This window comes from Ips typographus, linkage group LG11 (assembly GCF_016097725.1).
Source record: "Ips typographus isolate SLU linkage group LG11, UJ_Ityp_2.0, whole genome shotgun sequence".
In the NCBI taxonomy this organism is placed as follows: Eukaryota; Metazoa; Arthropoda; class Insecta; order Coleoptera; family Curculionidae; genus Ips; species Ips typographus.
Genome location: NC_138432.1, coordinates 3,086,157 through 3,099,974, shown reverse-complemented (window position 1 = coordinate 3,099,974; position 13,818 = coordinate 3,086,157). Strand labels below are relative to the sequence as shown.

General features: G+C 33.9%; 1 protein-coding gene across 1 annotated transcript; it reads left to right on the top strand.

Annotated features, from left to right (window-relative positions):
* The first annotated feature begins 3,483 nt into the window (after positions 1-3,483).
* On the top strand, positions 3,484-5,345 carry LOC145735480 (uncharacterized). Its single transcript, XM_081989395.1, has 2 exons — positions 3,484-3,674; positions 4,739-5,345. Exon 2 carries the CDS (start codon positions 4,739-4,741, stop codon positions 5,150-5,152), a length of 414 nt encoding a protein of 137 aa, XP_081845521.1. The 5' UTR covers positions 3,484-3,674; the 3' UTR covers positions 5,153-5,345.
* The last annotated feature ends 8,473 nt before the right edge of the window (positions 5,346-13,818 follow it).

Genomic DNA, 13,818 nt, shown 5'->3' with positions numbered 1-13,818 from the left:
TTTACATTTTTTAATTAAATTTGTTTTTTTTTCGCTCATGGCTTACCGGAATGTTTGGTAAAATCTGCTTAAAAAACCGTCGTTGCTAGGGATATATAGGTGTAATAAATAATAAAAAAAAAAGAAAAAAAAATGAAAAAAAAATAAATAAATAAAAAAAATTAATAAAAAAGTTTTTTTTTTGTAAAAAATGATTTAAACAAATTCCACGTGTTTTTAGCCGCAGATTCTGAATCTGCAATAAAAAATTGGGGGTGCCATTTAAAATATGAAAGTTACCCCCCTTCCACCCACATGGAGGGGCAGAGGAATACAAATTTTGTCATCAATGTATTTCCCCCGCGGAATAATACAACTTTGATACTAAACATTTTTTCGAAAAGTGCTTATTTTTCGAGATATTGAGATGTCTCAAGTTAAATGTTACACCCGGTATAAATATTAGAATATAAATAAAGGGATAAAACAAATTAACACTATTTTATGTATTGCTACTATTAAATATACATTACTGAGAGAACAGAGTAATATTTAACTTTTTCTATTGGTTGTATATTTTCCTAATAAGTTTGTACCAGCAGACTGCTCTACTAAACTAATAAGTTTTGTTCCCCAACATTTCTTATTTTAATATCATATTTATTAGTAGGGAATATTAAACAGACATGCATATTGCAAAAGCTTTAAAAGTGCTAGTCAAATATTTGCTCACATTTTACGGTTTATTTCCTGCAGTCAACCCTAAAATTCTACCATTATAAATTTCATTTATGTTTTAATACAGTTGTTGTTATTGTGTCTAATGCAATCAAATTATATGATAATTATGAATAAATATAACACCAATCCTATTCCAATTAGAATATCTGGTATTTTTTACGTCGTGTGTTTAATGATCATGAATCTTGTTGGCAATATGTTGAAGTATTTTGGGAAATTTAATGACTTACTTTGCATAGTTGATCAAAAGCAGTTTTCTCCAGTCACTTGGATCGCCATAATTTATAGTGGAGCTTATCTGTGTTTTGAGACCAATTGCAAAAGTTCAATCATGGAATGAAAACGAGTTGCTTTTTGTTAAATATATCTAGTCAAATTGGAGAACAAGATTGTTAAAAACGTTTTAGATTTTAATACCGTATGTGGATTGCCCATTTATAGAACTGTTTTTATTAGCATATCCATTCTTGTTTATATGACATCGATAGTAGTATTTAAGTATGTAACTCAAAACAGTTTATTTACGAAAGTAATGACATTGTTATATCAAGGACTATTTGTGGTAAGTGCTATAACTTGTGTTTAATGCTGTTTTGTTATTAACTTTCAGAAATAGTCTAACTTTTTACAGTAGATCTTTGAGTTACGGTCTGAAAGAAAAAAGTTTTACAACTTAACAATTTTAAAATTGTCGTAGTCAAAGTAATACAACAATCTTTTTTTTTTGTAACACTAAGAACAGAGAAGTAAGTAATATCAGGGGTATTTTTGCGAAGATTCTACCACAATGCTCTATTTCAATTTTTGCAGAACACTAGTATTAGAATATCTTGACTGGTTTGTTGATTTGTTTTGTAATAATTACTTACCTACTAATTAGTTCACTTAATAAATAGGATAGGAGAATCTCTTCTAAAAATTATCTTTTTAGCTTTACGTAATAATGTTGAGCAGGGTTGGTGAAAAGCTCCAAGCTGAAACCAAAAGAATCATTGACATCTGCTACAACCAGATCCAAAGTATTCAACCAATTCTCCTCAGTCATGATATCAAAGAAGTACGAAGATAGTATTGAATGTTTGCCAGACAACTACATGACCGGAATGCCAAATTATGTGCTGCTGGTTTCTTATACATAGACCATTCCTTGATTTTATACTTTGCAACAATCGTTTGTGTTAAAAATAACTTTTGGTTTTATAAGCAAATTACGTATACAGCGAGGGAGGACATAAAAGACTGAAATAAATTCTTTAAAATATATAAACTGTTATTAAAAAAAACGCTAAGACCAGTCAATTCATATTTTTCGTTGCACATTTTTGCGCTAAATGTCATTTATTAATAAGAAGTAAAAGAAGTTTAAGATAGTTACGTAACGTAGGTGGTAACTACTTGTATATTTAAAGTAGTCTAATCTATATTTTATTTGACGATGTCGATAACATTACGATTTGTTTCCATGACGAATAAACGATTTGTAATTGTATTAATTAATAAAAATGTATTGATTGATTAAAAAATTTTAAAATTTTGTGTCTGCGTCATTTTTGGTGTTTCAGGCACTGTAAAAAGCTCAAAATGTTCGCATTGAACCGTTCTTTCACCTCTTGCTATCCACCACACGATTGACCAGATATAGAGTGTTCAAATGTCAAAAAAAAGTTAAATTTACAACTAACGCTCTTTCGGTTTTGATCGATTTTATTCGGTTCTAAGTGGGTGTGAACTTTAATGTAACCCTAGTACATTGGGTGCATAAAGTATTAACATTTTGAGTATTTTGGAAAATTTCCGTAACTTTAATTGTTTAGAAGATATTCGACTTTGTTGACGCCAGTTTATGGGTTACAGCAACTGTAAAATACTCTAAATGTTCGTTTTAATAGTATATTCTATATTAAGAGCGGAAAATAGATATTTGCCGCTTGCACATGAAAATTGCAGCTTGAGGCGAAGCCGTACATGAGGTACTTTCAAAGTCAGTAGTCGAAAAACTGCTTTTTCAGCGCGTACGAACCGCAACACGATTGAACATATACAGGGTGTTCAACAAATAAAAATGAAACTAGTTAATATTGAAACTAACGCTCTGCCGATGCCGGTTGTGATGGCGTTTACCCTATTCTAAGTGGTCTACCTAGTTTACTGGATGCATAAACTCATTCTGAACATTTTTTTTTCTTCCAAAATTTCTAAGAGTTTTCCAAAATTTTGAAAACTGGGTTTCAGAGACAAACGAAAAAAATTTTAAATAAGGTAATTAGGAAAGGAAACGTAGTTTTGTGGTAATGTGGTGACCGTTTTCTGTTCAACGTAAATTCACCTTCGAAACTATAACCAAATAACAACGATAAACGTTAAAATGTCGGTCAGTTATTCTACTTTTTATGTAAAACAATTGCTTGTCTGTTTATTGGGTAATTTTTGCTTTTTTACCTGTAAAAACTTTTTTTATTTATACTACACCCTGTAGGTCCGTAATGAAACAACATTGGTCCGTACTTAGTAACTTGAGTTATTTTCTTATGTAAACTCAGGCTTTGAAATATGACGCAGAAATTTATTGTGAAACAGTATGTAGGCAGATTAATATTAATTTTATATAGGTCGTATAAAAATAGTATTAATCTGCATACAAAGCAAAGTAAACAAAAATGATAAACTGTGAAAAAAATCCCTGGTATTTAATAAGACTGTGACTTCCTAGAATGCGTTTGTTATTTCCTACGCAATGGCACACATTGTAATCTAAACCGAGTTCATTTACGGTCGCGAATTAGCAATCAAAAGTATAACCGAAAAGTGAATCCCCGTCTACTTAAGAAATGTAAAGTACCACAAATCGAGCCGCTATGTATGATTATAAAGGTCGCCGAATGCTTTGATCAGAATTCAGTCAGTACCCGAAGAGAACCAGCTGTAACAGTGTTAACAGAACAGAAGATTAAAAGGTATGTATCTAGTGCTATAATACAAATAGTTATTTATGCAACAAGTGCAAAAAGTAGGTAAATGAGTACATGTTAAACGTATATAATATATATCTTTATATTATATGTATAACAACTTTCACGCGTTCAAAAAAGATGTACTTTTTGCACTTGTTGCATAAATAACTGTTTGCATGGGTTGCATACAACATTTTTTATAAAATCGACTTTTTTTTATAAAGCCGAGCAAATATAGCACAGTAAAAAAAAGATTTTGTTGTACTAGTGCAGAAAATAAGAACTTTTTTAACGATTTTAAAAAAATAATTTATTTTTATCCTAGTCCTCCTATTTACTAATAATATAATAATAATATTTCTTTATTTAGCAAATGCTACATAAATATCACAAATATGCGTTAATAAAAAGCTAAATATAATAATAAAAATTGTTAAAAATAATACTACCAAAATACAACAACACTTTTTTACTTACAAATTGGGTTAAACAATTTGGGTTTAAAACTGGATTTATGACAAAAGCACAGAAAATATAACATAGTGCAAAAAAGTAAAATTTTTGAACTAAAAATCATTCAAAAATAGGATACTGTTTTGCACGATTTTATAAAAAATAATTTAAAGAATCCCGTTCATGAAAATGATAGTGGTTCAATGATTTTGGCCATCCTGTATGGATACATCTATTGAAAACAAAAAATGGGCAAACAAAGCCGAAACAGTAGACTTTCCCACTTTTAAACAATAATAATAGTAATACTTATAAAGGATCCGCCACATAACTATGCGTGCACGTCATAGACAATCATGACGTCATAGATGAGCAATGTAGCCAAACCTCTCAACATTTTTGAGGTTAAGGCTCCGAGAGAACTGTACGTAAAATGTTGTTCATACCACAAGGCAAAAAAAAACTATACCACTAACTAAATTAAACTTTCAGAGTGGTCGTAAGTAACTTCTTTCAGCCGTTTAAACATACACGAGTATTAAACCCAAAATTTCTCATATCTAATAATATTGTTTTGATTATTTCACAAGGTAATTAATCAATTTTTTTTTCAGATGTCATCATCAACATTACTTATTTTTTTCTTAGGCTTGGTGCTCTACGTCACAGCTTATCCTGAGCCAGTCCACAACGACCACAATCTCCCCAAACTAGTGCTGCCAACTATCAGGCCACATGACGTCCCTGAACTAATTCGACCCACTTACCCTATAAAATCCCCAATTACCATCAGAGCAAAACGGTTTGTCAACAAGTACGACGGTGCTCAACAACCTCAACAGCAAAACCCTAAACAATGGGAGGTTCGTCCTGATATCAGCAGAGATCAAAGGGGCAATACTAGAGGACAGGTGGAAGTGCAAAAGCATGGAGAAAATCATGATATCAATGCTGGGTATGGGCAAGTTTTGAGAGGACCTGATAAACATTCTGAAACCTGGCATGTTGGTGGTAGTGTTAAATGGTAGACTATATTGCGTTATGTTTAGTGGATTAATTAAAATAAAGACAGTTTCTTCTTAAGGATGTTTGTTAAATAAATACTATAAGCTATAGGAAAGGAAAACGATGAAAATGATTGGTAAGGTCTTCAAAATTACTGTGACTGTGTTTGAATATCATTTGTTTGTTCTGAATCGAATTAAATTGTTCCATAAAGGATATTAAGTTGTTCACAAGATATATGTAAGATATCCTTTATAGATCCCCTCAGATTCTATTTTATTGATGAATTTATATGCTTAATATATCTAGACGTTGGCCATAAACTAATGGAAATATTTTTTGTCCCTAACTCACATATTTGGGACGCCATTACTACGATCAATCAGCATTTGCGGTTACTGGACATCATTCTATTTTAATCCCTTGGGTCATTCCTTCTAAAGTGTATTAGCTTCAACTTTTTCTCTTCCAATTCCGAAAACCATTTATAGTTCATATCACTCAACCACTTCTCGGTTGTATTTCATTGCACTTATCTTCTAAAAAAGCTTGAATAGGGGACTTTGATCCAAATTTGATATGTCAGTGAAGTGCTTTAGGTAATCGTGGGATGAGGTAATTTAACAGAAACACCCAATTAACTGTGGTGCAACATTTTGTGACCTAATTATATAATTGTCAATTTTTCAAGCATTGTAATGTCACACAAAAAACAACTTTTGTACACAAAAGTTTAGTTTCAGTAAATATGAGTGGTGGCGGCAGTTCAGTTTCTACTGCTCTGCTCTATCATTAACATCATTGCTGAAGTACAGTTTATCGTCGTGTGACTGGTCAATCTGTAGCAAATTGCCAAACATGGTTGCAGGGTGTCATAATGTGTTTCAAAAAGAAAAATTGAAAATTTTGGTCAAGTGGATTCGAAATTGCTTCCTACCACCCCAGACCTCACAATAGGCACCTTTGTTAACTCACTACCTTACCTTTTTTACTTTTCCACATCGTTGTTATAGCAGGAGGAAAGAACTACTATTCTAAATCTTACTGCTCTAATACTTGCTCTTATTCGCTCTTGCCTTCGGTACAATTCTAATATTGTATGCGTTTGCGGATGACTATGTCGCTGTATCTCGAAACGACCGCAACACTGGTATTTTGCGCCCAGTGGAAATAAAGCGAACCTGAATTTCAGGGTTTTCTTCTTAGAATCGAAAGAATTCAAAATCGCCCGAGAGTTATACCGGACCCTATCGGCTCTGGCCGGTGACGATTTTTACGTCACCATGAAGTTGGAGATCGCGCGATTGTTAAGGCAGTCATTGCTGCCTTGCTGTTCGTACAAATAAATTATATCCTTCCGGCGTAGCGGTGAGAATAAAATAAACTCCCCGCATCGGATGATCGTAAATATTTCGACTTGGAAGATGTTACAGCAGCCTAGAGGGAAGCTAAACCTCGTCTCCGAAGTCGCTACATACACACCTACCCCTGCCCCCGTCACAGTTTTGGATCCATCTGTAAACCATACGTCTTCATGTGATGGGAGGATAGAGTTTCGAGAGAATTCCCAGTCCTCCCTCTCAGGTACTACAAACTTTAGAGGTCCGTGGTACAGGGTGCTGCATTTTCGATGGTTTTACTAGGTACAGAGAAAACGGTAATAGATAGAAAAAATAGCGTGTTGCGATCTCTTTTTCCGAGCTGAGATGACTGGCGACGAGTGGGCTGCGCAAACTTCTGAAAATGGGTAATTTTGGAACCTCCTCTGTATTTCATTTGCTATTAAAGTTATCAAAAAAGGAAAAACGGTTTCCGGTAGAGGTTATGACGTAGAATCCAATGGCGTTGTCAGTTTTTTTCTATTACGTTTAGTTTCTGACATGTACGTTATATTTTTTAAGTATAACCTACACCCTATATATTTTTAGTTCATTTAATTCTGTTGATTTTTACGTTTTCAACGGTGTATTAAACATATAAGTTTGTAAACGTTAATCTTGGTAATTAGAAAAAAAGCGTTTTCTTAACAAAAAAGTGCTAAATAATATGTATAAAAATACCCACAGTCGAAACAAAATTTGGATATGTTTATATTAACATGTTACATGTCGTTTATAAACAGTTTTTTTTACTTCTACCTGAAAAATAGTAGAAAATAGAAATGACCACTTTTCTTATTAAAGTGACGGTAGAACTGCTTGTAACTTAGATTTTTCATAAGATTTATTAAAAATATTTAATTTTCTGATGTGTTAGTTTATATGATTTCCGATTTTGTTTGGTATTTTAGATATTGGCTTTTTTTTAGCTTAGCGAAGGTATTTTTTTTAAATAACAGGATTAACCTCTACAAACTTATATGTTGTAATACACCGTTGAAAAGGTAAAAATCAACAGAATTAAATGACGTAAAAATATATAGAATGTTTCATTTAAAAAATGTAACTTACTGTCATATGTCAGAAACTAAACGGAATAGAAAAAAACTGACTACGCCGTTGGATTCTATATGAAAACTACTTTGGGAACCGTCCTTCCCTTTTTGATAACTTTAAGAGCAACTGAAATACAGAAGAGGTTCAAAAATTATGGAACTGGAAAAAATACTGGAATCTTGAATGACCCCTAGGTATGTGACCTGGGATTTGTACCCTAGAATGTGGCCGAACAGATTTAAGTCCGGCAACGGCCCGAGTGTCCGTTGTCTCATAAAGATGACGACTTCCACTTTGGCCGGATTCACAGAGAGACCCTCCACCTCACACCAAACTTGTGTGGATCGAAGGGCAGCCTGGATATTCCTTCCTCGCCAGAACCCCGATGGCACGACCACTCGAAAGAATGGCCACATCGTCAGCGAGACATCAGCAGAGTTGAGTCTCCACAGCAGAGTATCAACAACTAGGCACCAAAGAGTGGGCGAGAGAACGCCCCCTTGAGGGCATCCCCTGGCGACCCACGCCTCTGACGTGCTTGCGTTGAGCTCCGCAAAAACCAAACGGTTGGACAACATGGTTTTCACCCACCCGACAACCACCGGATGGGCCCCACGCCGCTCAAGGGCTTGGCATATCGATGCACCATGTTTTCTTTAAAACATATCTACAGGCTGTCCCATAAGTGACACGTCACAGTGACACCGCAGGTACGTCAGCCAAAGAGGCACCGAACCAGCCTAACATGACCCTAGTAAAAGTTGCATGGTTTTCGAGTTATTAGCATGAATTTTCACATTTTTTAACATTGTCAGTGCCAGAATTCCGAAAATTTCTCAATTATCCATCCCTTTCTTTAACAAGTTGATAAAGAAAGACAGGACAAAGCCCGTGATGTGGGGGTTCAGGTAGTAATCGACACTGTGCGTCAGAGTCGAAGCTATTATTATTAGCGAACGATATCTTTCAAAAGGATGATACAAATTATTTCTATCTCTTTTCCTCCCGTGAATCTGGCAAATAAAAAAATTTTACTGGAGGGCGACGGCTAGCGGGATTCCTAGTTTTAACTTAGTCCAATAGGTCCAATCGGTAAAGTGATGAAAATACCTAATTTTATCGGAATAAGATACTTGTATTGTACCATTTCTGAATTTGCATAACATGCTTAATCTTTTGACGTTATTTGCTCGTTTCGTTTCAACGATTTTTTTTAACGGCAGGTGCCCAAAGTGAAAATTCTTATTTTGCTGATAATTTAAATCAAGATTTATCCAGTATTTTTCGGAACTTTACAATACTTTTTGAGAAAAACATGCTCATGGCATCTTAAGTAACTATTTAGGATTCTATACAATAAAAAAAATAAGCTTCGAGAGCTTTCCAACAGAATTCTGGCACTGACAATGTTAAAAAATGTGAAAATTCATGAAAAATCGTAATTTGCTAATAACTCGAAAACCATGAAACTTTTACTAGGGTCATGTTAGGCTGGTTCGGTGCCTCTTTGGCTGACCTACCTGCGGTGTCACTGTGACGTGTCCCTTATGGGACACCCTGTATATCGTTTCTACTTCTAAATCGCTTAAGATTACAGTACGTGTAGGTACAAATTGATACTGCTTAAAGCAAAAATAAAAGATTTGACATAAAGCAAAAACTTGTTTGTTTTTTAAGTAAACTGTAATTTTTTTTTTAAATCTTCGGGTAAATATTAGATTTTACTAGTACATTAGACGGCAATAAATCGGCCAATGTACGTCATTGACGTTTAACGCGCCACGTTGCCAGATGTTTAGTTTATTCATTAAAACCCGAACTTTATATACAATTTGTTTTTATTTACTTCTTACATAGAAGTTGACGCAGTTTTTGTTGATAACAATTCTATATGTATATGAACACTGTATTAGTTTATAAGTCAACTGTCATGTGTGTCATGTAAAAGATGTCAAGGGTAGTAGTTGTACGAAGTCATCGTGCCATGTCATGTATTTTGTTTAAACACTGATTTAAAGTGCAATAAAACCATTAAAGTTAAGTTATCTTTTATTGAAAACTACATACAAAGAATCAACAAATCACAGGATATGGGCCCAGTGACGGAATGTGTTGTCTGAGGAAGTAAATAGTGGTTAATCGAGTAAAGGATAACTTTGGTGGTAGTGTCTATTGCATCAGCAGCGGATCTATAAGGAAGTGTTATAAAATGGCGTCAATGGGAGCACCAATTGGTGGAATTAAGCAGTTCGATGGTACAGGCTACTCCAACTGGGAATTCCGAATGAAATTGTTGCTTGAGCATCATGGGGTTTTGGAGATGTTGAGCACAATTCCTCCAGGTGAACCTTCAGAACATGCAACTTTCAAAAAGAGTGATGTAAAGGCAAGGAACTTGAATGTAAATTGTCTAGCAGACAATGTGCTAGAAGTAATCAAAGAAAAAACAACTGCCAAAAAGATTATTGACACTCTTAGGGGAATATATGTACAGTCAGGTGTGGAAATCAGCATTAAGTGAGTTTTTGTTGGACTATGAAAAGACAGTCAGTGAACTACGAAATTGTGGTGGGACAATACAAGAAACTGAAGTGATATCTCAATTTCTGGCAGCAATACCTGATTGTTACCAAGGAGTTGTTACAGCATTGGATGTGATATTTTCCCAAGACGTTAAAGCAGTGGGCTTAGAATTTGTAAAAAGTAAGCTACTGATGGAAGAAGCCAGGCAATCAAAGTTTAGTGACCATAGTGGATCTAGTGAACAAGGAGAAACAGCTTTCGCAGCAAGAGGAAACTGGCAACATGGACGAGGACCAAAAGGTAATAAGAAAACTGGTAACTAACCTAACCTAATAAGTTTTGGTATAAATGCTACAATTGTGGAGTAAGAGGACATAAAAAGATGGATCGTCCAAAACTTAGAAATCAAACTCGAAATTGCAATTTAACTGAGCAAGATGATGATGAAGTTTGTTTTATAACACCTTTAGAACTGTCAATGAATGCTGAAACATTGATAAGTGATGACAATAATATAACCTTTGTAATTGACAGTGTGTGGGACAATTTTTATCAAATGTCAGAGATGTTAATCTTCGTGTAAATGTAGCAAAGACTGGAGAAGCCATTTTAGGGAAAAGGCAGGGTAATCTTCAGTTACATTTAGAAAGTGGACAAAAAATTAAAATTGAAGATGTGAATGAATGTGAGAATCTAACCCACAACCTATTGTCAGTAAGAAAACTTGAAGGCCGTGGACTAAGTGTTACATTTGGGAATCAAATCGTGACTATTAAAAAGGGACAAACAGTGGTTGCTAAGGGAAAGTTATTGGGAAATTTGTACATACTAAAGTTTCAAGTAGGTACAAATACTCTACAAACTAATGTTACATGTGCAGATCAGGACTTGTGGCATCGCCGGATGGGACATTCGTCTAGATACCCCACTGATAAAGTATGTGAAATATGTCAAAAGGGCAAGCAAACAGCTTTATCTTACTGAAAGATTCAATCGCACCTTGTTAGAAAAATCTAGATGCTTGATGTATGAGTCAGATCTTGACAAATCCTTTTGGACAGAGGCTATGTAAACAGCTATTTACCTTATAAACCGAACAGAAACGTCAGTTTTAGAAAATGGAAAAACTCCAGCTGAAATTTGGTACAAGGAAAAACCAAATTTGAATAAAATTTAAAGTGTTTGGTTGTAAGGCATATGTCCTAATACCAAGAGAAGAGAGACAAAGTAAACTAGATGCTCGAAGCCGTAAAATGATTTTCATGGACTATACAGACAATGGATATCGTGTTTGGGATCCGGAAAAGAAGAAAATTGTGACAGCAAAACATATTATGTTTGATGAAAATGCGACAAGAAACTTAGGGAGTCCTTTAAACATGTTGGAAAGTGAAAATAAATGTGAAAACAACATCAAAGAAAAAGACAAAGATAAACATGCTGAAAGTGAAAGTGTGTGTAAAGAAGAAAACAACAATTCAAATGACAGTGAAGAACAAGAAATATTAAGACACAGTAGAAGAACAAGAAAACTACCTAAACGACTCGAAGACTATCACATGAGTTCTGATATAGACTCGGATATAGATGAAAGTTTGATAGCAGCCCCGTCAGCTGAAACTTTAAATCAGCATGTACTCCAAACCTACAACGAGGCAATTGATATGGGACAAGGTTGGAAACTGGCCATTGAAAGTGAGCTGAAAGCTCTTAGAGAAAATGAAACCTGGGAAATTGTTCTGCTAATGAGACAGTAATTGACTCGAAATGGGTTTTTCGATACAAGGATGTAAATGGCAGTGCAAGTGAAAAGGCTCGACTTGTAGCTCGTGGATATCAACAGTGTGACGAAAGTATGGATATGTATGCTCCAATAGCCTGTTGACTCTGAGAATATTATTTTCTTTATGTGTTCAGGACAATTTACACATAAATCAACTAGATGTGAAGTGCGCATTCCTAAATGGTGAGCTGAAGGAACCAGTTTTTATGAAAATACCTGATGGACTGAATGTAAGTAAAGACTTTGTTAAAAATAATGTTTGTAAACTGAAAAGATCTTTGTATGGTCTTCGTCAGGCGCCAAAGTGTTGGTATGAAAAGTTACATTCGCATTTGACATATATCGGTTTTAGTCGTTCACAGTCTGACCCCTGTCTATATTTTAGCTCTGATATATATCTACTTATTTATGTGGATGATTTAATTTTAGTGTCAAAAACAGAGTCAGAACTAAAAAGTCTTAAAATAAAGTTAATGGAAAAGTTTCAAATGAGGGATTTAACTCCTGTTAAATCAAATTGTTTAGAGAATAATAAAGTCAAACTAAAGAATGCATATTCATAACAAAATTGTTGAGCGAAATTTTAAATAAAAATGTACTTTCTATTGTTATTTATGAGGATAATCAATCATGTATTAAAATGGCTATGACTTTAGAGAAGAAACGCACAAAACATATTGACGTTCGTCATCATTATGTAAGAGACTGTGTAAGTAAAAATGAAGTAGTTAATATATAATAAACTATATCCCAACTGGTGAACAAATTGCTGACATTTTTACTAAAGCACTAAACATAACAAAGTTTGAATATTTTAGGGAAAAACTTAAAGTTATGTCTTTAGAGTAAGTTTGTTTTATAATTTGTTTTATTTAATAGTTATAGGAACTATAGAATTGCGGGGGAGTGTTGATAACAATTCTATATGTATATGAACACTGTATTAGTTTATAAGTCAACTGTCATGTGTGTCATGTAAAAGATGTCAAGGGTAGTAGTTGTACGAAGTCATCGTGCCATGTCATGTATTTTGTTTAAGCACTGATTTAAAGTGCAATAAAACTATTAAAGTTAAGTTATCTTTTATTGAAAACTACATACAAAGAATTAACAAATCACAGTTTTTTAACAGATAATTTTGAATAACAATATTAGTCAATATTGAGGTTTTTTTTGTCTCTTTGTAAGCAGTTTTTAGTCAAGTCATCAACAACATAAACAAAAGCAGCAAACGGTCAACTAGTAATCTGGCAACAACGCACACAACTCGTTAGACGTCGAGATCGAGAAGGTCACGTTTGTATCAGAATTGCGTTCAAGTAGCTACAAGTAGCAATTAATCGCTAAGCAATACGAATGCATGTTCAAAACGTCAAACTCACTGATGACGTGCACCGCTCCCAATAGTGCCGCCGACCATACGTTGAACTAACCTTTTAAAAGCTAGAGTCAATTACATAGCTAGGTATTATTAAAAATACATTAGTGATAGTATTAGCAGAGCGTTATTAAACTTTTTCAATTACTTTTATATGTCTTTCTAAACAGGTTGTACTAGCAGTAATGTCTATTAAACTAATTAATTTGGTCTCCCAATACTTTTACAAGTCACGTAAATATATTTAGTAAACAAAAACACAACAGACATGTATTATATTGTCCAAGCTTTAAAAGTACTAGTCAAATATTTACTCATATTTTACGGATTAATACCTACAGACAACCAAAAAATTCTACCTTATTATAAATTTTACTTATGTTTACATACAGTGTTATTAAGCGCAATTCAAGCAAATTATATGGTAATTCTGATTAGCCGTAAAACCACTCCTGCTCCAATTAGACTATCTGGTGTGTTTTACGCTATTTGTTTGCTGGTGATGAATACGTTATGCAATATAAACATGTTGAAGTATTTTCGAAAGTTTAATAACTTACTTTGTTTGGT

Bases quoted from the DNA above. Each gene is read 5' to 3' on its own strand.
- LOC145735480 (XM_081989395.1), top strand. From the start codon at position 4,739: ATGTCATCATCAACATTACTTATTTTTTTCTTAGGCTTGGTGCTCTAC.